The sequence below is a fragment of the Cervus canadensis genome, chromosome 18 (assembly GCF_019320065.1).
Source record: "Cervus canadensis isolate Bull #8, Minnesota chromosome 18, ASM1932006v1, whole genome shotgun sequence".
Lineage (NCBI taxonomy): Eukaryota > Metazoa > Chordata > Mammalia > Artiodactyla > Cervidae > Cervus > Cervus canadensis.
The window spans coordinates 13,136,022-13,158,358 of record NC_057403.1 but is presented as its reverse complement, the minus strand read 5'-3'; the positions used below and the strand labels follow the sequence as shown (position 1 = coordinate 13,158,358).

The 22,337-nt window shown below is 51.0% G+C and overlaps 1 protein-coding gene across 1 annotated transcript; it reads right to left on the bottom strand.

The window, feature by feature from the left end:
• Window positions 1–7,465: 7,465 nt before the first annotated feature.
• On the bottom strand, window positions 7,466–20,557 carry LOC122421222 (leukocyte immunoglobulin-like receptor subfamily A member 6). Its single transcript, XM_043437093.1, has 7 exons — window positions 18,716–20,557; window positions 18,462–18,497; window positions 18,021–18,305; window positions 17,575–17,880; window positions 17,089–17,370; window positions 7,722–7,795; window positions 7,466–7,639 (listed from the first exon to the last, which is right to left on the bottom strand). Exons 1-7 carry the CDS (start codon window positions 18,762–18,764, stop codon window positions 7,466–7,468), a joined length of 1,206 nt encoding a protein of 401 aa, XP_043293028.1. The 5' UTR covers window positions 18,765–20,557.
• Window positions 20,558–22,337: the final 1,780 nt, after the last annotated feature.

Here is a 22,337-nt window from a genome sequence, read left to right as displayed (position 1 = left end):
AGCTGACTCATTTGAAAAGACCCTGATGCTGGGAAAGACTGAGGGCAGGAGGAGAAGGGGATGACAGAGGATGAGATGGTTGGATGGCATCACTGACTCGATGGACATGGGTTTGGGTGGACTCTGGGAGTTGGTGATGGACAGGGAGGCCTGGCGTGCTGCAGTTCATGGGGTTGCAAAGAGTCGGACACAACTGAGTGACTGAACTGAACTGATAGGCATCTTCAGGCTTCCCAGGTGGTGCAACAGTAAAGAACCTGCATGCCGGTGCAGGAGATGCAAGAGACGTGGGTTCGATCCCTGAGTCAGGAAGATCCCCTGGAGGAGAGCATGGCAACCCACTCCAGGATTCTTGCCTGGAAAATTCTATGGACAGAGGAACATGGCAGGATACAGTCCCACTGGGGTCACAAAGAGTCAGACACGACTGAGCCACTGAATGTAGACGTCGTTATTATAGGTCTGGGTCATTCGGTGGCTACTTTGGGTTGGATGTAGGGAAGTTTTATAGTCCACCAGCCAGCTCTTTCTCATCTAGCATATTTTGATACTCATAAATATGCCAGTGGAGAGCAGGAAAGCGAGACCCTTGCCCTCAAAGGTTCTGCAATGCAGCATTCATCCGGCCAAGAAAATCATGAATAGATGGAGAAACTCACTGATACCGCCTCATGAAATGATAAAATTTGCTTATTCATTTACTTGGCTATGCCAGGTCTTAGCTGCAGCATGCAGGATGGCCTTTGCTCATGTGAGATCTTTGGCCGCAGTGCATGGACTCTCTCTAGCTGTGTTGCACAGGCTTCAGTAGTTGTGGCACTCAGACTCAGTCACCCTGAGGTGTGTGGGATCTTACTTGCCTGACCAGGGGTTGAACCCACGTCCCCTGCATCGCAAGGCAGATTCTTGACCACCGGATCATCAGGGAAATGCTGGAAGTATATAATTTAAAGTTGGAAAAGTTGGTGGCTGCATTACTCACAAGAGCCACAAGTGGAAGCTAAATGGAAATGACCACCCATTGGTGAAGGGATAAGCAAAACATCATACACTCATACAATGGAATACTGTTTAATCATAAGAAGGAATGAAGTATTGACAGGCGACAACATGGAAGAACCGTGAGAACACTACACTGAAGGAAGCCAGACCCCACAGGTCATGAATTGTATGATTCCATTCATAGGTGGTGGTTTAGTCGCTAAGTCGTGTCTGACTCTTGCAACTCCATGGACTTGCCAGCCTGCCTGGTTTCTCTGTCCATGGGATTCTCCAGGCAGGAATACTAGAGTGGGTTGCCATTTCCTTCTCCAGGCGATCTTCCCAACCCAGGGATAGAACCCTTGTCTTCTGCATTCCAGAAAAGAAAAACCCAGGGAGAAGATAGACTAGCAGTTTCCAGGAATTGGGAATGCTGGGGGCAGCAATTGGGTTTCCCCAATGGTGGGTGTGGGGTTTCTATTTAAGGTGATGAAAAATTCTAAAATGAATTGTGGTGAGGGATACACAACTCTGTGAGTAAAGTGAAAACCATGAAATTGTACACTTTAAGAACAGTTGTACGTATTTAGTTTTCACTGTGCGGGGTCAGCGGTGTGCACAGCCTGTCTCTGATTACCGCCGGCAGGGGCTCGTCTTCCTTGCAGTGTCCTTCCTCACTGTGGTGACTTCTCTTGTTGCAGAGCACAGGCTCTCGAGCGTGTGGGCTCCAGTAGTTTCGGCTCCCGGGCTCTCGAGTGTGGGCTCAGACGTTGTGGCCCACAGCCTAGTTGTCCCGAGCGAGGCATGTGCAATCTTCCCGGACCGGGGGTTGAACCCGTGTCCCCTGCATTGGCAGGCAAGTTTTTAACCACTGGGCCACCAAGGAAGTCCCTGAATTACACACTTTAAAGCAGTGGTCCCCAATCCTTTTGGCACCAGGGACCAGTTTTGTGGCAGACAGTTCTTCCCCAGACTAGGGATGGAAGGATAGTTTGGGGATGATTCAGGTGCATTACATTTATTGTGCACTTTATTTCTATTATTATTACATGAGCTCCACATCAGATCATCAGGCATGAGATCCTGGAGGTTGGGGATACCCTCTTTAAAGGGGTGAATTTTGTGTCATGTGAATACATATCGATAAAGATATACAAATGAATGTAATGCCAATTTCATTGCCCACTGGATTGATCAAGACAGCTGGGACACAGGAGGAGAATTTTGGCTTTTTTTCCCTGCTGATGGGATGTACATTGGTACACAATTTTTGGAGGTGTTGAAGACAGAATTGGTGACATTTGATAAGGATCAAATGAGTGCAGTGCCCACTGACTCAGTGGTTTTTATCCTAAGAGATTTCTTCTGGGAGAATTCTTGACTACTGTGAACAAGCATGAGTATATTTGCTTAAACTATCAATCAGCTGAGTTGATTGGATTAATTCACATCTGGGTTTTTATCCTAAGGGATTTCTTCCGGGAGAATTCTTGGCTACTGTGAACAAGCATGAATATATTTACTTGAACTACCAATCAGCTCAGTTAATTGGATTAATTCATGTTGGTGAATCAGAGAATGATTAAATAATTCTTAACAACTTCGGAAATGCTAATTAACAGTTAAAAGGAAGGAGGGGTAGAACTTTTAATAACAATTGATGATTTTCAGTGTAGTTTTTGCTTTGTTTACCTGGTGTGTCTTCTTTCTGCTGAAATAAATGTGTCTGGAACACATCTTGTTAGACTTTTTTTTTTTGCTCCCAAATCTAGTCTAGAAAACTTGAGGCTGATGGCTAATGATGTGTTGCATGATTGGATGAAGGTGCAGTTTTTGACACGGAAGTAATGTCAAAAAATGAACAAAGTCAGACACATTGTTCATTTCTGAGGATGTATACGTTCAACAAGCAAAAGATCTATAGCATGCATCTATAATATGTTTAAGTTAACAACAAAACATGGAGCAAACATGAATTATCCAGGGACTATGGCAGATGTTGGGCTTCCTGGATGGTTCAGTGGTAAAGAAGCCACCTGCCAGTGTGGAGATGTGGGTTCCATCCCTGGGTAGGGAAGACACCCTGGAGGAGGAAGTGGCAACCCACTCCAGTATTCTTGCCTGGGAAATCCCATGGACAGAGAAGCGTGGTGTGCTGCAGTTCACGGGGCTGCAAAGAGTCAAACATGACTGAGTGACTGAGCACACAGGCATGGGCAATGTTAAATATTCATCTTCTCTCTTTCTTATTGCTTAGTTATTATTACTTTTTAAATTTGAAAGCAGGAAAACAAGAAAAATATCTGGTTCTGGATCCTGCTTGGATCATGTGGGTGCCCTGCCCTCTGTTCTTCTGACCTGATTCATCCCAGGGCCGGATGGAAATCCAGAGGGCAGAGCCCGCCCAAGGACAGCTGGGGAGGGATGTAGGGAGAGAGCAAGAGCTCCTGAGGGTTCCTCCTTGGCTTCCCAGGCTGCTGTCCGATTCCTAGATTCAGATGGATAGAGAGGTTGCCTGTGGCCTGGAATCTGCTTGGGCAAAAGAGAAGGAGCTGGGAAGAGAGTTAGTAGAAATATGTGCTAAGAGGAAAAAAATTAGTTCATTCATTTTGATTCAATCAGAACGGAAACAATGGCTGTCTCTCCATCCATCAGTTCCTTGATCTCTTCTGCAGCCCTCTCCCTGGCAAGCCCAGATTCTGGTCCTCCCAGAATGGTTGCTCCATCTCTGCCTCCAGCCTCAAGGATGTTCATGGACAGGGAGACTCTCCCTGCTCTCTCCGCAATGAGAGGCATCACTCCGCATAAGGGATGAAAAAGAGAAAGCTGGGTTTTGAAGACAACACTGGGGAGACAGAGATAAAATGGGAACAGAGAATTGGATCTCTGCTTTCTGGAACCTCTGGCCTGTCTTTCCGTCACTGGGGTTCCACTTTGTGTCTCCAGACACTGCTCTCTACCTCCATCTTCATTCTTGAAATACAGTCCATCCCCATTTTTTTTTTTTTTTGTTTATTGCAGACTCCATATTTGCCAATTTGCCAAACTCATGACCATTGAGTCAGTGATACCATCCAACTATCTCATCCTCAGTCACACCCTTCTCCTCTTGCCCTCAATCTTTTCCAGCATCAGGGTATTTTCCAATGAGTCAGCTCTTCACATCATGTGGTCAAAATATTGGAGCTTCAGCATAAGTCCTTCCAATGAATATTTAGGGTTGATTTCCTTTAAGGTTGACTGGTTTGATCTCCTTGTTGTCCAAAGGACTCTCAAGAGTCTTCTCTAGCAGCACAGTTCAAAAGCATCAATTCTTTAGTGCTCAGCCTTCTTTATGTCCAACTCTCACACCCATACATGACTACTGGAAAAACCATAGCTTTGACTACATGGACCTTTGTCACCAAAGTGGTGTCTCTGCTTTCTAATTTTGTCATAGTTTTTCTTCCAAGGAGCAAATGTCTTTTAATTTCATGGCTGCAGCCACCATCCTCAGTGATTTTGGAGCCCAAGAAAATGAAATCTGTCACTGAGGGGCTTTAGTTCCTCTGCTTTCTGCCATTAGGGTGGTGTCATCTGCATATCTGCAGTTATTTATATTTCTCCTGGCAATCTTGATTCCAGCTTATGCTTCATCCAGCCCAGCACTTCACATAATGTACTCTGCATAGAAGTTAAATAAGCAGGGTTACAATATACAGCCTTGATGTCCTCCTTTCCCAATTAGGAACCAGTCCATTGTTCCATGTCTGGTTGTAACTGTTGCTTCTTGACCTGCACACAGGCTTCTCAGGATGCAGGTAAAGGTGGTCTAGTATTGCCATCTCCTTAAGAATTTTCCACAGTTTGTTGTGAGCCACACAGTCAAAGGCTTTAGCATAGCCAGTGAAGGAGATTCCCCTGGTGCCCTTGACTCTCAGGCTCCTGGAAATCCACACCACGGACAGGGGTGAGGAGGCCCCCTTCACTCTGCCCTGCACACTGTGGGGTTGATTCCCTTGGTGCCCTTGACTCTCAGTTCAGTTCAGTTCAGTCACTCAGTCGTGTCCGACTCTTTGTGACCCCATGAACCACAGCATGCCAGGCCTTGCTGCCCATCACCAACTCCCAGAGTCTACACAAACTCATGTCCATTAAGTCAGTGATGCCATCCAACCATCTCATCCTCTGTCAGCCCCTTCTCCACTTGCCCTCAATCTTTCCAAGCCTCAGGGTCTTTTCTAATGATTCAACTCTTCGCATGAGGTGGCCAAAGTATTGGAGTTTCAGCTTCAGCATCAGTCCTACCAATGAACACCCAGGACTCATCTCATTTAGGATGGACTGGTTGGATCTCCTTGCAGTCCAAGGGACTCTCAAGGGTCTTCTCCAACACCACAGTTCAAAGGCATCAATTCTTCAGCACTCAGCCTTCTTCACAGTCCAACTCTCACATCCATACATGACCACTGGAAAAACCATAGACTTGACTAGATGGACCTTTGTTGGCAAAGTAATGTCTCTGCTTTTTAATATGCTATTTAGGTTGGTCATAACTTTCCTTCCAAGGAGTAAGCATCTTTTAATTTCATGGCTGCAGTCACCACCTGCAGTGATTTTGGAGCCTGCAGAAATAAATTCAGCCACTGTTTCCCCATCTATTTGCCATGAAGTGATTGGGCCAGATGCCATGACCTTAGTTTTCTGAATGTTGAGCTTTAAGCCAACTTTTTCAGTAGGCACTAAGAGAGGGCATCAGAAGACAGACAGACTGAAACCACAATCACAGACAACTAGCCAATCTGATCACAGGACCACAGCCTTGTCTAACTCAATGAAACTAAGCCATGCCGCGTGGGGCCACCCAATATGATTGGGTCATGGTGGAGAGTTCTGACAGAATGTGGTCCACTGGAGAAAGGAATGACAAACCACTTCAGTATTCTTGCCTTGAGAACCCCATGAACAGTATGAAAAAGCAAAGTGATAGGATACTGAAAGAGGAACTCCCCAGGTCTGTAGGTGCCCACTATGCTACTGGAGATGAGTGGAGAAGTAACTCCAGAAAGAATGATGGGATGGAGCCAAAGCAAAAACAACACCCAGTTGTGGGTGTGACTGGTGATAGAAGCAAGGTCCAGTGCTGTAAAGAGCAATATTGCATAAGAACTTGGAATGTTGGGTCCATGAATCAAGGCAAATTGAAAGTGGTCAAACAGGAGATGGCAAGAGTGAATGTCGACATTCTAGGAATCAGGGAACTAAAATGGACTGGAATGGGTGAATTTAACTCAGATGACCATTACATCTACTACTGTGGGCAGGAATCCCTTAGAAGAAATGGAGTGGCCATCATAGTCAACAAATGAGTCCGAAATGCAGTACTTGGATGCAATCTCAAAAATGACAGAATGATCTCTGTTCACTTCCAAGGCAAGCCATTCAATATCATGGTAGTCCAAGTCTATGCCCTGACCAGTAATGCTGAAGAAGCTGAAGTTGAATGGTTCTATGAAGACCTACAAGACCTTCTAGAACTAACACCCAAAAGAGATGTCCTTTTCATTATAAGGGACTGGAATGCAAAAGTAGGAAGTCAAGAAACACCTGCAGTAACAGGCAAATTTGGCCTTGGAATACAGAATGAAGCAGGGCAAAGGCTAATAGAGTTCTGCCAAGAGAACGCACTGGTCATAGCAAACACCCTCTTCCAACAACACAAGAGAAGACTCCACACGTGAACATCACCAGATGGTCAACACCAAAATCAGATTGATTATATTCTTTGCAGCCAAAGATGGGGAAGCTCTATACAGTCAGCAAAAACAAGACCGGGAGCTGACTATGGCTCAGATCATGAACTCCTTGATGCTCAGGCTCCCGGAAATCAGCACCATGGACAGAGGCGGAGAGGCCGCCTCCTCTCCCTCTCCTCAGCTGGTGGCTTCCCCTTAATACACAGTTCTCACTCTTAGCAGCCAGTATACTGGGACCAGTGAGCTCAGTTATACTTGGGACCTGAAGCCCCCTCCCTTCACCCCCACCCCACCCTTGACCCTGTGGGAAGCAACCTGTAAACGTTTAGTGGGGAAGGGGAAACAGGAGGTCGCCCAGGGCCCGGGAGACTTCGTCTCCTCTAGGCTAGGAGGACTCGTTACTCAGCGGACGTGGAGCTCGCGCATGTGGGTGGGGGTCTGCAGGTCCCAGCTGCTCCCTGGAACAAGGACAGGAGGAGGATGTGGGGTGTGTCTGGGTCTTCATGCTGCTTTTAGCTCCATGTCTTCCCTCAAAGCCCAGAGCGTTCCACTCTTCAGTCCCCTCTCTGCACACCTAGCACTGCCTGGACCCTGGGGAGGGGGTACGTGGAGTAGACGGAGAGGCGCCCCCTTGTATTATCCATCTCTCTGTGAGGTGGGGTCACCTGTGGCTGACGTCCCCGTGTCTCCCTTCTTCCCATGCAGCCCAGAGCTGCCCGGGGACAGGACTGAGCTGTGGGTCTGACTCCTCAGTGGGTATGGGCAGGGGGCTCCTCATCGGAGACCAGGAGCTCCAGGGGGTCGCTGGGGAGCGACAGCAGGTGGGGGGCGGTGCTCTGTGAGCTGTAGCATCTGTAGGTCCCACTGTGGGCCGAGGTCACAGCTCTCAGGGTGAAGTTGGCCTGGACGGGCGGAGCCGTGTCCTGCAGACGCAGGTGCTGGGGAGGAGCGAGTGACCCCTCCTTGGACAGATGGAAGGTGTCTGAGCGGACCTCAGAGCGACACTGCAGGGTCACGTTCTCTCCCCGGGGCACTGAGGCCCCCAGGGCGGGTGGAGAGGGAGGGTTTCCTGTGCATTCCTGGGGGAGGACGGGGGTGATGAGCAGAGAGCCCCTCCCCACATCCCGGACCCTGAGCTGAGGGGCCTCCCTGTGAGCCCTCCCAGCTCCTCTCAGCCCGTCTGTGTGGGTCTCTTTTTTTGTCTTTGATTGTTTTTCACTTTAGTTTTGGTGGCACAGTGCTGCATATGGAATGTTAGCTCCTTGACTAGAGATTGAACCTGTGCCCCCTGCAGTGGACATGCAGAGTCTCAACCACTGGACAGCCAGGGAAGTCCCACGTCTGGGTCTCCTTAATCTTCATGCCTCTCACTCCTGTTTTCACACCCCCCCCAGACCCCTGCCCCACCTGGGCCTCTGCTCCAGGACCCTCTCTGTGGACCCAGCACCACCAGGGACAAGCCTGATCCAGCGCTCTGAGCAGACAGTCAAGACCTGGGCCAGGACAGGGGCTCCTCACCCACAATCAGGATGTCCAGGGGGCTGCTGGGGGCTGACCATGCATAGGAGAGATTGTACCCACTGTAGCATCTGTACCGGCCCCCGTGGGTGCTGGAGAAGGAAATGGCAACCCTCTCCAGTATTCTTGCCTGGACAATTCCATGAACAGGAGAGCCTGGTCAACTACAGTCCACGGGGTCGCAAAGAGTCAGATATGGCTGAGTGACTAACGCTTTTACTTAACACTTTCCATGGGTGCTGCTCACATGACCCAGGGGAAGTTGGGGCTCAGCCACCCTCCTAGATGGAGGGGAGAGGTGAGCCCCTCATCCTTTGTTGGAGCGAATCTGCCAAACCCAGCCTCCAAGCAATGCCAGAGGGTCAGGTTGTCTCTGGGGAGCACGAGAAAGCTGGGCTTGGGGAGAGGGAGGGCGCCCTGTACACTCCTGGGCGGAGGGGCTGTGTTAAAGGGGGACCTCCAGCTCACTGACCCTGGCTGTGGGTTGGGAGAGGAGGGGTCCACCTGAGCCCACACTCTGCTCCTCTGCCCATGAGGAGGCTCCCACTGTGGGAGGGATCCGGCCCTCCCTCTTACCTGTCAGCACCAGGGGCAGGGGTCACTCCACTCTGACCGGCTGTTCCTGCTGTGATATGCACACTGACACTGCCCAGTAATGCTCAAGCTCCTGGACTAATAGAGAAGCTGGCTTTGTTACTGGAGTCCTGTGGGGGCCAAGTAACCAGGGGGCTGGTTGGGTGGAAGCAGGAAGTCTGGTGGGGACTCACCTGATTGTACCTGGTCCCAGTGGTCCCAACACAGTCTTGGAAGAGAGTTTCCTGTTAGCACCATCCTCCACCACACATTGTAGGTGCTGCAGGTCTGGTGGGGGCCCGTGCATGCTGGGGTCAGATCCGGGGCTGAGTGCATCCCCCTTCCCTTGGAACGTCTGTCCCCTTTAAGACTTCTGTGGCCTGGGGTCTCGCAGGACCCAGGCTTGGGAGGACAGTGAGGGTCTGTGTTGTGGCACTGCCTCTCGTGGTCCCTACTCTTTCAGTTCAGTTCAGTTCAGTCGCTCAGTCGTGTCCAACTCTTTGCGACCCCATGGACTGCAGCATGCCAGGCTTCCCTGTCCATCACCAACTCATGGAGTTCACCCAAACTCATGCCCATTTAGTCGGTGATGCCATCCAACCATCTCATCCTCTGTCGACCCCTTCTCCTCCTGCCCTCAATCTTTCTCAGCATCAGGGTCTTTTCCAATGAGTCAGTTCTTCGCATCAGATGACTAAAGTATTGGAGTTTCAGCTTCAACATCAGTCCTTCCAATGAACACCCAGGACTGATCTCCTTTAGGATGGACTGCTTGGATCTCCTTGAAGTCCAGGGGACTCTGAAGAGTGTTCTCCAACACCACAGTTCAAAAGCATCAATTCATCGGCACTCAGCTTTCTTTATAGTCCAACTCTCACATCCATACATGACTACTGGAAAAACCATAGCCTTGATTAGACAGACCTTTGTTGGCAAAGTAACGTCTCTGCTTTTTAATATACTGTCTAGGTTGGTCATAACTTTCCTTCCAAAGAGTAAGTGTCTTTTAATTCCATGGCTGCAGTCACCATCTGCAGTGATTTTGGAGCCCAGAAAAATAAAGTCAGTCACTGTTTCCACTGTTTCCCCATCTATTTCCCATAAAGTGATGGAACCGGATGCCATGCTCTTAGTTTTCTGAATGTTGAGCTGTAAGCCAACTTTTTCACTGTCTTTCACTTTCATCAAGAGGCTCTTTAGTTCTTCTTCACTTTCTGTCATAAGGGTGGTGTCATCTGCATATCTGAGGTTATTGCTGTTTCTCCCAGCAATCTTGATTCCAGCTTGTGCTTCTTCCAGCCCAGCGTTTCTCATGATGTACTCTGCATATAAGTTAAATAATCAGGGCAACAATATACAGCCTTGACATACTCCTTTTCCTATTTGGAACCAGTCTGTTTTTCCATGTCCAGTTCTAACTGTTGCTTCCTGACCTGCATACAGATTTCTCAAGAGGCAGGTCAGGTGGTCTGGCATTCCCATCTCTTTCAGAATTTTCCACAGTTTATTCTGATCTACACAGTCAAAGGCTTTGGTATACTCAATAAAGCAGAAATAGATGTTTTTTTGGAACTCTCTTGCTTTTTTTGATGATCCAGTGGATCTTGCCAATTTGATCTCCAGTTCCTCTGCCTTTTCTAAATCCAGCTTGAACTTCTGGAAGTTCATGGTTCATGTATTGCTGAAGCCTAGCTTGGAGAATTTTGAGTGTTACTTTACTACCGTGTGAGATGAGTGCAATTGTGCGGTAGTTTGAGCATTCTTTGGCATTGCCTTTCTTTGGGATTGGAATGAAAACTGACCTTTTCCAGTCCTGTGGCCACTGCTGAGTTTCCCAAATTTGCTGGCATATTGAGTGCAGCGCTTTCACAGCATCATCTTTCAGGATTTGAAATAGCTCAACTGAAGTTCCATCACCTCCACTAGCTTTGTTTGTAGTGATGCTTCCTAAGGCCCACTTGACTTCACATTCCAGGATGTCTGGTTCTAGGTGAGTGATCACACCATCGTGATTATCTGGGTCATGAAGATCTCTCTTGTACAGTTCTTCTGTGTATTCTTGACACCTCTTCTTATCTTCTGCTTCTGTTAGGTCCATATCATTTCTGTCCTTCATTGAGCCCATCTTTGCATGAAATATTCCCTTGGTAGCTCTAATTTTCTTGAAGAGATCTCTAGTCTTTCCCATTCTATTATTTTCCTCTATTTCTTTGCACTGATCACTGAAGAAGGCTTTCTTCTCTCTCCTTGCTATTTTTTGGAACTCTGAATTCAAAAGGAAATATATTTCCTTTTATCCTTTGCTTTTCACTCCTCTTCTTTTCACAGCTACTTGTAAGTCCTCCTCAGACAACCATTTTGCTTTTTTGCATTTCTTTTTCTGGAGGATGGTCTTGATCCCTGCCTCCTGTACAATGTCACAGACCTCTGTCCATAGTTCTTCAGGCACTCTATCAGGTCTAATCCCTTTAATCTATTTGTCATTTCCACTGTATAATTGTAAGGGATTTGATTTATGTCATACCTGAATGGTCTAGTGGTTTTCCCTACTTTATTCTATTTAAGTCTGAATTTGGCAATAAGAGTTGATGATCTGAGCCACAGTCAGCTCCCAGTCTTGTTTTTGCTGACTGTATAGAGCTTCTCCATCTTTGGCTGCAAAGAATATAATCAATCTGATTTTGGTTTTGGCCATCTGGTGATGTCCATGTGTAGAATCTTCTCTTGTGTTGTTGGAAGAGGGTGTTTGCTAAGACCAGTGCGTTCTCTTGGCAAAACTCTATTAGCCTTTGCCCTGCTTCATTCTGTACTCCAAGGCCAAATTTGCCTGTTACTGCAGGTGTTTCTTGACTTCCTACTTTTACATTCCAGGCCCCTATAATGAAAAGGGAATCTTTTTGGGGGTGTTAGTTTTAAAAGGTCTTGTAGGTCTTCATAGAACTGTTCAACTTTAGCTTCTTAGCATTACTGGTCGGGGCATAGACTTGGATTACTGTGATATTGAATGATTTGCCCCAGTCTTTAGATGACTTAAAAAGCCCACAGGCCTAGAAGGTCAGATAGACACATGGGGTGTGTGACAAGGTCCAGCCTCTGTGTTACATGTTGCAAGTTCCTAGTGGTGGCCTCAGAGGAAGAAAAACAGCCCCAGCCCCACCCAGGGCCTGACTCCACCCTCCCTGCAGGATGGGGCCCAGCAGACAGCAGGCTCTGGAACTTTCCAGACCATATGTGAGTCTCACTAGACCCCACACACTCCGCCTACACCTCGTGCCAAATCCAAACCAAGAGAGTGACAGGAGGCTGAGATGCAGGGCAGGGCAGGGCCTAGGAGCAGCCCTAATTGGGTTCAAATTGTTTCATTTTCTTTCTTTCTTTCTTTTTTCTTTTCTTTTTTTTTTTTTTTTTTTTTTTGCTGTAAAAAGCTTTATTGTTTCCATTTGGTCCAAAGCTTGGGAGAGGGCTCCAGGGTGATCTACAAGCTAGCTGCCTCATGGCTGCAGAGAGGCTTCAGGAAGAAGCCGTGACACCAGAGGGTCTCCTCAAAGACCACTGGGATGAGGTGGGAAATGTCCAGTTTTCCCAGTACCACTAACTGAAAATATTGTTTTGTCTCTATCGTATATCCTTGCCTCCTTTTTTGAAGACTTTCTTGACCACAGGTGTGTGGATTTATTTCTAGACTCACTGTTTTGTCCCAGCAACATGTCTGTTTTTGTGCCAATAGCATGCTGTTTTGATTACTGTAGCTTTGTAGTATTGTCTCAAGTCCAGGAGGGTTATGTCTCCTGCTTTTTCCTCAGCATTGCTTTGGCAATTTTGAGTCTTTTGTTGTTCCATATAAATTTTAGCATTATTTGTTCTAGTTCTGTTTTTTAAAATGCCATGGGTAACTGGATAGAGATTGCATTATAGCTATAGATTACTTTGGGTTGTATGGCCATTTTAACTACATTAATTCTTCCAATTCAAGAGTAAGAGATATCTTTCCATTTCTTTGAATCATCTTCAGTTTCCTTTATTAATGTTTTATAGTTCTCAATGTATAAGTCTTTCACCTCCTGTGTCAGATTTATTCTTACCTATTTTATTATTTTTTATGCAATTTTAAAGGGATTGATTTTTTTACTTCCTCTTTCTGATTTTTCATTGCTAATGTAAAGAAATGCAACATATTTCTGTATGTTAGTCTTGTATCCTAATACCTCTTTGAATTCATTTATCAGTTCTAATATTTTTGTTTGGAGTCTTCAGGGTTTTCATGATATATAGAGTATCATGTCATCTGCATATAATGATATATAAGTCCAAGCCATAGCAATTAGATAAGAAAAAGAAATAAAAGATATCCAAATTGGGAAGAGACTTCCAATGCTATGTTGAATAAAAGTGGTGGTCATCCTTGACTTATTCCAGGATTTAGTGGGAATATTTTCAGCTTTTCACCATTGAATATTACATTGGTTGTGAGTTTGTCATAAATAATACCTCAATACCCTCAATACCTGCTTTGGAAAGAGTTTTTATCATGAATGAATGTTGAATTTTATCAACTGCTTTTTCTGCATCTGTTGAGACGATCATGTGGTTTTTGTCTTTTGTTGTGGTGGTATATCACATTGATTTGTGTCTGTTAAACCAGTCTTGTGACCCTGCAACAAATCCAACTTGATCATGGTGTATGATCCTTTTAATGTGTTGTTGGATTCAGTTTGCTAATATTTTGTTAAGGGTTTTTGCATCTATATGCATCAATGATAGAAGTGAAGTAAAAGTTACTCAGTCGTGTCCGACTCTTTGCAATCCCATGGACTATATAGTCCATGGAATTCTCCAGGCCAGAATACTGGAGTGGGTAGCCTTGGCCTGTAATTTCTTTTTTTGTCTTAGCTTTTTCTGGTTTTGGTTTCAAGGTGACAGTGACTTCATAGAATGACTTTGGGGGCTGTTTCCTCCTCTTCAACTTCTGAAAGAGTTTAAGAAGTATCAGTATAAATTCTTCTTTGTTTGGTAGAATTCCTCTATGAAGCTATCCAGTTCTGGACTTTTGTTTGCAAGAAGTTTTTATTTTTAATATGATAGATTTTATTTAACTTCTAGTGACCAGCCTTTTCACGTTACCCATGTCCTCTTGATTGAGTTTTGGCAGGCTGTATGTCTCTAGAGACTTGTCCACTTCTTCCAGGTTGTCCAATTTGTTTCTCTTCGTATTCTTTTATGACTTTTTGTATTTCTGTGGTATCAGCTGTTATTTCTCTTCTCTCATTTCCTACTTTGTTTATTTGGGTCTCTTGTTGTCACCTTTTGAATTTGATGTGATGGAATACGCTCCTATAGTTTTATTTCACTTATTCACCATCATGCTTGAAAATTGAACTGTGTTACTGTAGCAGTTTAACTTTGTGAATTTTTCTGTCATATAAAATTTTGTCATATATATATATACATACATATAATGATTCATTTTTCATGGGATTGATTTCTATAATTTTTTTCTAATGTGAGCAACCCATCTATCTGTCCATATGCTCCTGCTTGTACACTCGTGGTTATGCACACATTTTCCTCTAGGTTATGTAACTGTGGACTAGAGCTGGGCCTCTTCCTTTCAACTGATAATTGTTACTGACTCTCCAAATTGACTGGAGTAGTTAGTACACCTCCTAGTGATGTGCCAGGATTCAGCAGACTCAGCATTTTCTCCTACAATTGTCTTCTCTTCCTTCACTTTATCTTTCCCTCTCCGATAGATGAACTAGGATATTTTGGCGTCTGGTTTCATGGAAACTGGGGAAAAAACTAAAGTGTAAATGATCTGACCATGATGTTTAATATGAAGGACACATCTGTACACGTGGGGGTCATCAGTGAGGGGCCGGCTGGATCAGACTCTCTTCTTTGAGAAAGTCAGTCTGCTCCTTACTTCCCAGGCTGCCTTCAGCACATTCACCTGAGCACCTTGAGGTTGGCCACGAAGAGAGTATTTATACTGAAGAAACAGACAAAAACCACAATCCGGGCTTTTTACAAAATGGATATATTGCTAACACCATTTAGCAGCGCAACACCTGACTGTCTCTTCAAACGACAAGGTGTTCGTTCACACTGACGGCGGCTGGAGAAACGACACCGGTGTCATCTGACGAGGAGAGGAGGGCGTCAGGGGTCCAGAGCGGGGTTCGGGGAAGAGTTCTGGATCCATCTGTTCCAAACGGGGCCCTGCTTTCACCCATTTATTCAGTTACTTAAACGACGTTCTGTTTCTGAGAAGGGATGGAGGTCATTGCGCACAGCAGAGAAGGCGGGCATGAACAATGAGGCTCACGTCCTCCAGGAGAGCGGACAGAGCCTGCGGGCCTGCAGGGTGAGGACCCGCCCCTGCCACTGGGATGCGCCTCGGGCAGGGGGTGGGAGGAGCCGAGAGTCGGGGTGTCCTCCCGGGGAGGGAGGGGCCCCGTGAGCGGAAGCCGAGCCCCCAGCCTCCCCGGGGACGCCGAGCCTCCTCCCGCTCCGCAGCGCGTCTCTCCCCCGGGGTCTCTGCAGACAGGTCTCCGCAGACAGCGCACCCAGCACGCGCGGCAGAGACTCTTTCCGGAAACTCCCGGGCAGGAAGCTTGTGTCCCGGGCTGCGGCGCCCCGGACGGTGCCGGGGGCCCCCCAGTGCTCAGCTCCGGGCCGCGTCTCGGACTTCTTTGCGGTCGTGCCGAGCCTGGCAGAGCAGGACACCGAGGAGCAGCAGAACCGAGGCCGCGAGGCCCATCCGGATGAGATTCTGCACCGTGTAGTCTGGGGTGAGGGCGCACAGGTCAGCGCCGGCAGAGGCACCCGCCTCCCGGGAGAGGACGTGGCCCCGAGCCCAGCCCTGTAACAGACTTTGTCTTACTCACCACTCCTGGGGTCTGGCTTGTTTTGTGGTGGGCTGATGCTGTCAGCTGCTCCTGAGAAGCATAAAGTGAGTGGTGTGGGTGAGGAGTTGGGGAGATCCTTGTCTTGGTTCTGTCTTTCCCGGTGGAGCCCCCATCACCATGCGCCCGCATGTTGACTGTCTCAGGCATTTCTGAGGACAGGACTCTGAGCTCAGACAGGACAGTGTCCAGCCCCTCACCTGAGACCACAAGCTCTAGGGGGTCACTAGGGTGTGATGGCTCTGGCCACCATGGGCCCACCACCCCCTCCCTCACTGACCGCTCTGGGGGCCTCCCTCCTGGGAGAAAGGAGCTGATCCTCAGAGCTCCTGGGGGTCAGGACAGGGGCTGCCCTCCTCCAGCTGGGCCCCAGCATCTCCCTCTGCATGACCCCCACCCTTCATCCACGTCTCAGCCCCGGGAGCCCCACGGTCCCCCGGGACACCAGCTGAGCCAGGGCCTGTCTGCTCGCTCCCTTGGGGGCCGGGGCTCTGCTAGCCCCTCTCTTGTGCTCCCTCTGGGCGAGGGGCCACGAGGACTGGAGACCAGAGGAGGGTGGGGCCCGGGGGCGCTGGCCTTGAATCCTGCTGGTCGGCCCCGAGGCCTCTCTAGTTCTGCTCCATCACCAGGAGCAGGTCTGGACCCCTGGGATGAGGGCGAGGATGGGCAGGGAAGGGAGGCCTCTGGCTCTTTGCGGCCCCCTCAGGGTTGATACCTCGCTCTGTGACCCCCCACTCCCACTCAGCCCAGAGCTCCCCTTGGGAACAGGGCCCTGGCCTGCCCCGGAGGACACAGAGGACCAGGGCTGGGCCCTCACCTGAGACCAGGAGCTCCAGGGGGTCGCTGGGGAGCGACAGCAGGTGGGGGGCGGTGCTCTGTGAGCTGTAGCATCTGTAGGTCCCACCGTGGGCCGAGGTCACAGCTCTCAGGGTGAAGTTGGCCTGGATGGGCGGAGCCGTGTCCTGCAGACGCAGGTGCTGGGGAGGAGCAAGCGACCCCTCCTTGGACAGATGGAAGGTGTCTGAGCGGACCTCAGAGCGACACTGCAGGGTCACGTTCCGGGGTAACACTGAGCCGGCGGAGCGGGGAGGTTTCCCTTGTGCATTTGGGGAGGAGGGGAGGTGATGAGCAAGAGCCCCTGACCACACCCGACCCTGAGCTGAGAGCTCTGTGAGCCCCCGCCCCTCAGCCCGTCTGTGTGGGTCTCCTTAGTCTTCGTGCCTCTCACTCCTGTTTTCACGTTGCTCCCCTAGACCCCTGCCCCACCTGGCCTCTGCTCCAGGACCCTCTCCCTGGACCCGTCACCACCAGGGCCGACCCTGGTCCAGCGCCCTGAGCAGACAGTCGGGACCTGGGCCAGGACAGGGGCTCCTCACCCGCGACCAGGATGTCCAGGGGGGCGCTGGGGGCCGACCACGCGTGGGAGACGTTGTGCCCACGATAGCATCTGTACCGGCCCCCGTGGGCGCGGGTCACGCGGCCCAGGGGGAAGTCGGGGCTCTGCTGCCCTTCTAGGCGGTGGGGCGGGCTGAGCTGCTCGTCCTTGGTCAGAGCGAAGCTGCCAAAGCCGGCCTCTGAGCCACACCGGAGGGTCAGGTTGTCTCCGGGGAGCACGAGCGAGCCGGGCTGGGCGGACAGGGAGGGCGCCCTGGACAGGCCTGCAGATGGGGCGGAGGCTCACAGCTGCATGCCCGCACTGCGCCTGGGGCTGCGGAGACAGCTCTCCCTGCTCCCTCCCGAGGCTCCCGCCTGCGTCCTGCCCCAGGAACCCAGTGTCCCTGCCCCCGTCTCCCCCAGGGCTCATGGGCACAAGGCTTAGGTCAGGGCTCTGTCTAGGAAATAGAGGGGCCTGGGAGCCTCACCTGTGACCTGGAGATGCAGAGGGTCACTGGGGTGTGACCACAGATAGGGCACGTTGCTGGGAGCATCATAGCATCTGTAGGTCCCCCCGTGGGAGCTGGTCACGGGGCCCACAGGGAACACAGCCTCTTCCTGCCCTTGGTTCCCATAGTTCCTTGACACCTGGTATCGGGGCAGGTCAGCGCCTCCCTCCTTCAGCAGGTACAGCGTCCCCGCTGCATACTGTGAACTGCACATGAGGGGCACGCTGCCTCCTGCGGCCACCACAGGGCTGGGCTGGGCGGACAGGGAGGGCGCCCTGTACACTCCTGGGGGCGAGGGGCTGTGTTAAAGGGGGACCTCCACCCCAGTGACCCCAGGTGTGGGCTGGGAGGGCAGGGGCCCCCCGAGCCCACACTCTGCTCCTCTGTCTGTGGGGAGGCTCCCACCCCCTGCCCCTCCCTCTTACCTGTCACCACCAGGGGCAGGGGGTCACTCCGCTCTGACCAGCGGTTCCTGCTGCGATATGCACACTGATACTGCCCGGCATCACTTGAGCTCGTGTATTCAAAGTGGAACCTGGCCTTGTTCCTGGAGCCCTGAGGGGCCTGAGCCTCCCAGGATCCAGAGCCGCTCTCTTTATACAGACGGTAGACATCTGCCAGCAGAGACCCCTGACACCAGATGGTCACCGGGCTCCCCTGGGCGACCATGGTGCCTGGGTCAGCCCAGATGGAGGGTTTGGGGAGAACCTCTGGGAAGGAATCAGACCTGAGGAGTCAGGGCGCCTTCTCCCCCAGGTTCCCCAGCTGTCACCCGCCCCTCCCAGACGGGCCACCAGCGGCCCCTGCCCACTGTGCTCCCCAGTGACCAGGGGTGGTGGGTGGAAGCAGGAGGTCTGGGGGCTCACCTGGCTGTCCCTGGTTCCACGGGCCCCAGCACAGCCCTGGAAGAGAGTTCCCTGTGAGCGCCCAGCTCCACCACACGTCCTGGACGCTCCAGGTCTGCTCTGCGTCCTGAGGGCTGGGGTCAGATCCAGGCTGAGGACATTCCCCTCTCCCCCAAGAAAGTCTGTCCCCATGGAGCCTCCTGCGTCCTGGGGCCTCTCAGGGGCCAGATGTGGGAGGAGAGGGGTCCCCAGCCCCTCCCTTCCCCGAAGCTCACCGAGGCAGAGAAGGGTGGTGAAGGTCAGGGTCGTGGCACTGCCTCTCATGGTCCCCAGCAGAGCAGGTGACTTACAGAGAGCTCAGAGCCCGCAGGCCGGACAGACGCACCGGCGTGAAGGTCCAGGCTGGGTGGCTTACGTCACCCAGAAACAGGAAGAGCCCCACCCCGCTCACTCTGCTCGCCCTGCCCCAAGGAGCCCAGCAGAGGGCAGGCTCAGGAGCCTTCCAGAGCACGTGGGAGTCTCACAGACTCCACCCCAAAACCCAGAGAGTAACATGGTCTCTGGACAGGAGGCTGAGACGCAGGGCAGGGCCTAGCTCAACATTGGTTCCATTTTTTTTTTTTGAAAAAGGTTTTATTGTTTCCATTTGGTCCAAGACTTGGAAGATGGCTCCATAGTGGTTAACAAGCTGCCTCTTGGTTGCAGAGAGAAGCTTCCCGCTGGATTCCCTGACCCCAGAGGGGCTCCTCAAAGGCCGCTAGGCTCCAAAGGCTCCTAACGGTACTTTGGAGGCTGAACCTTTGCAGGAGAAAGCTCTCCAGCCCCACCCGGGACCAGCCGGCCTGCAGAGGCTGGTCAGGTGGGCGCCCATCATGGTGATGAGTTTCACCTGCTTGTCCAGGATGTGGGGGCAGGAAGTCATTGAGCTGAAGTCCGGCAGGGAGGACCCGGGGCCTGCGGGTCCATGAAGGCCTGGCTCGGGTTCTTCTCCGCGAGCAGGGCAGCCCCACGGCGTCCGGGGTCTGACCCCCTCGTCCTGTCCTGGACAAACATCCTGGAAGAGCGCGCGGCCACAGCGCTGGCTCTGCAGGTCCCATGGAGCTCGGCGCCCCCCACCCCACCCCCCGTTTCTACCCCGCCCCGATCCGTGGGGAGATGGCCCACCCTCCAGAGCCACCCGGTCCTAGTGGTCAGAGAAGCCCAGAGAGAGGTCAGGGCGGCAGGCCGGAGACGGCATGTGGACCGGGCGGCCGGGGCGCCTCTGCCTGCGGGAATAAGTCTCAGGAATCTGGGAGCTCACAGGTGGCCGGCGACAAGAAGCCGAGCTCTGCAAATGACGTTGGCTGGTACCGGGGGCTGAGGAAAGCTGAGTAGTTGGTTCCAAGGTTGCCACTGGAAAAATGGTTGGAGGGTGGGCGGAGGCTAGAGGAAGGGGTGTCCCTGGGCCTGTTCCGTCCGAGCACCGTGGAAGGAGACACATTTACGGTGCTGCCCAGTGCTCTGCTTTTGGTTCCAATTCTGATTCTGCTTTTCATGGGAACGGTGTGACCTTGAGTCGCTTCCCTTTTCTGAGACTCTGAAAATGCAGAGTTCCTCCCTCCCTTCCTGTCCTCCTTCCTTCCACCATCCAGGCAGTCAGCCAGTGTTTGCTGAGCAGTTACTATATCCAGACTTGAGACTCTTTGGTGAAAGTGCCCAGTCCCTTCCCTGGACTCGGGGGCTTCTGATGATGATAACTGACAGTGTGCATGTTTAGACGGTGAATACGTTGGCTCTGGTTTCGGTTGGTTGTAGAGAAGGGGAACCACAGGGCAGCGAGACCCAGGAACTGGTGGAGGTCCAGGAAGCTCGTGACGGCGCATGGGGGCTTCCTGGAGAAGGAGAGACCCAGACTGCTAGCGGGAGCACATGAGTGGCAAGGGGCTGGGAAGGGGGAGTGTGTTTTTCTAAGAACTGGAGTCACCAGATGCTGCGCCCTGGTCACACGGGGTCTCACGCTCGCTGCCAATGAGCCAGGATTATATCCCTGAGGCAGTAGGCTCATTTTCAGGAAAGGGAGGTGTGAACACACAGCCGTTACTGAGATGGTCACCATCCTGCAGCGATGGGACTCTGGGAGGATGGTGATGGCGACAAACGGTGATACAGGACAGTGTCAAGTCGGCCAGTAGGTGACGAGTGGGTCAGTATCTAAGAGGTTTATGAGGTTTTCTCACGTAAGCCATCCACAAATCCTACAACAAAACATATGCACAGTTAAATGGGATGTGTCAGGAAGACTTGCTTGTCATTATCATGGTTTAGAAGAAGTCTTGTCAGAAATCAACTGGTCATGTGAATAGGTTTATATGTTGGCATTCCAAGCATCAGTGCGTCTCTTCTCAAGCCAGCACCACTCTGTTTGATTACTGGAACTTTGCAGTAAGTGTTGAAATCAGAAAGTGGGCGGTTTCCAACTTTGTTCTTATTTTTCCAGATTGCTTGGCTACTGTGGGTCTTTCTCAATGACCTTGACTTCAGAGAAATGACTTTCTTCTTTCTGCAGAAATAGCCTTTGGGATTCAGACAGGGATTGAATTAATTCTGCAGGATGCCTTGAGAGTATTGTCCTCTTTACAACATTAATCTTCCACCCTGCCATCCTGGAGTGTCTTCCCGTCAATCCAGCTCTTTTCAGATGTCCCTCATCACATGAAAAAGAACGACAGTGTGTAATTATTGCACCTCCTTCCATAAAGTCATTCCTATGTATATTTCTCTTTTGGAGGCTGTTGATTTTCACCTAAATGACTATGTTGAAATCGGCAGCCTCACTTCCTGGGGATGTGACTTTTGGGAAGTGGGGTCTTTGCGGCGTCATCACATTAACATCGTACTGCAGCGCATGGGTCCTCATGTGATATTTTAGGTGCTCCAGTCGGATGAATTGAAGAGGTGCGTGGAGAGGCATGCCGGAGACAACAGAGAGGCACAAGGAGCTGCAGCCATGTGGAGTGGTGGAGAACGAGGAGTGGTTCCTCCCCAAACCAGGGGGCGCCTTGGCCAACAGACGCTGGAAAGAGGCAGTCAGGATTGGCCCCTAGAACTGCCAAAGGGACACCCTCATGGTGGGCTTCTCCAGAATTGTGATCAAATAATCAAAGCCTGTTGTCCTAATCCTCCCTGATTGTGGAAATGTCCCCCTGGCCCTCGGACACTAGTGCAAGGTGGAAAAGCATTGTGCTGGCCAGACAGGGCTCTGGGGTCAGCAGAATGGCCTCATTCCGGGACCCGCCCCGCCCTGCAGCTCTGAGCCCGTGGCCTGTTCTCCGAACCTCAGCTGCCTCAAGTGAACACGTGGATGACAGTAGTCACGTCTTCCTGAAGCTTACGAGCAGGAGCAGATTGTCCCCCGCCTTGAGCACTCCACACAACTGCAGGTCACTTTGGCGTCTGGAGATGATCACACATGGCCGTGGGATATTTCCCCGGGGATCCTGGGAGACTCAGCAACACGACCCGGTCCTGGTCCCTACATTACTTCTAGGGGACACAGTTTGATCTGGGGGTGGGGGTGGGGACACGGGCCCCTGTCCAGCCTGAGGACAGAAGCAGAGAGCAGGGGAGTGGGCTCGGGGGCCCTGCCCTGTCCGCGCCACCTCCAGTGACACTTTCTGTTGGGGTGCTGGCCGTGCCCATGCTGCCGGGACCGGGGCAGCTGTCCTGTCTGGGAGGCTCGGGGTGCCTGGGCTGCTGGAGCTCAGAACGCCCCTCCTTCCCAGGCCTGAGTCGTCACCTGCTCTGCTGCATCGCATGTCATCCGAGGCCCCGTTTCCCCCCCGGGGAGTGGCTCATCTTCTGGCCGAACTCAGGGATGCCGATCGTGCAGCTGAGGTCATGGTGTGTGCAAAATACACT

What these genes read in the sequence shown, in the direction of transcription:
- LOC122421222 (XM_043437093.1), bottom strand. Translation starts at nt 18,764, where the DNA reads ATGAGAGGCAGTGCCACGACCCTGACCTTCACCACCCTTCTCTGCCTC. An exon ending in TCTGCATCTCCAGGTCACAG is followed by an intron (nt 17,371 to 17,574) that starts GTGAGGCTCCCA and finishes CCCCATCTGCAG; the next exon opens with GCCTGTCCAGGGCGCCCTCC. An exon ending in GGAGAGAACGTGACCCTGCA is followed by an intron (nt 7,640 to 7,721) that starts GTGTCGCTCTGA and finishes CTGCGTCTGCAG; the next exon opens with GACACGGCTCCGCCCGTCCA.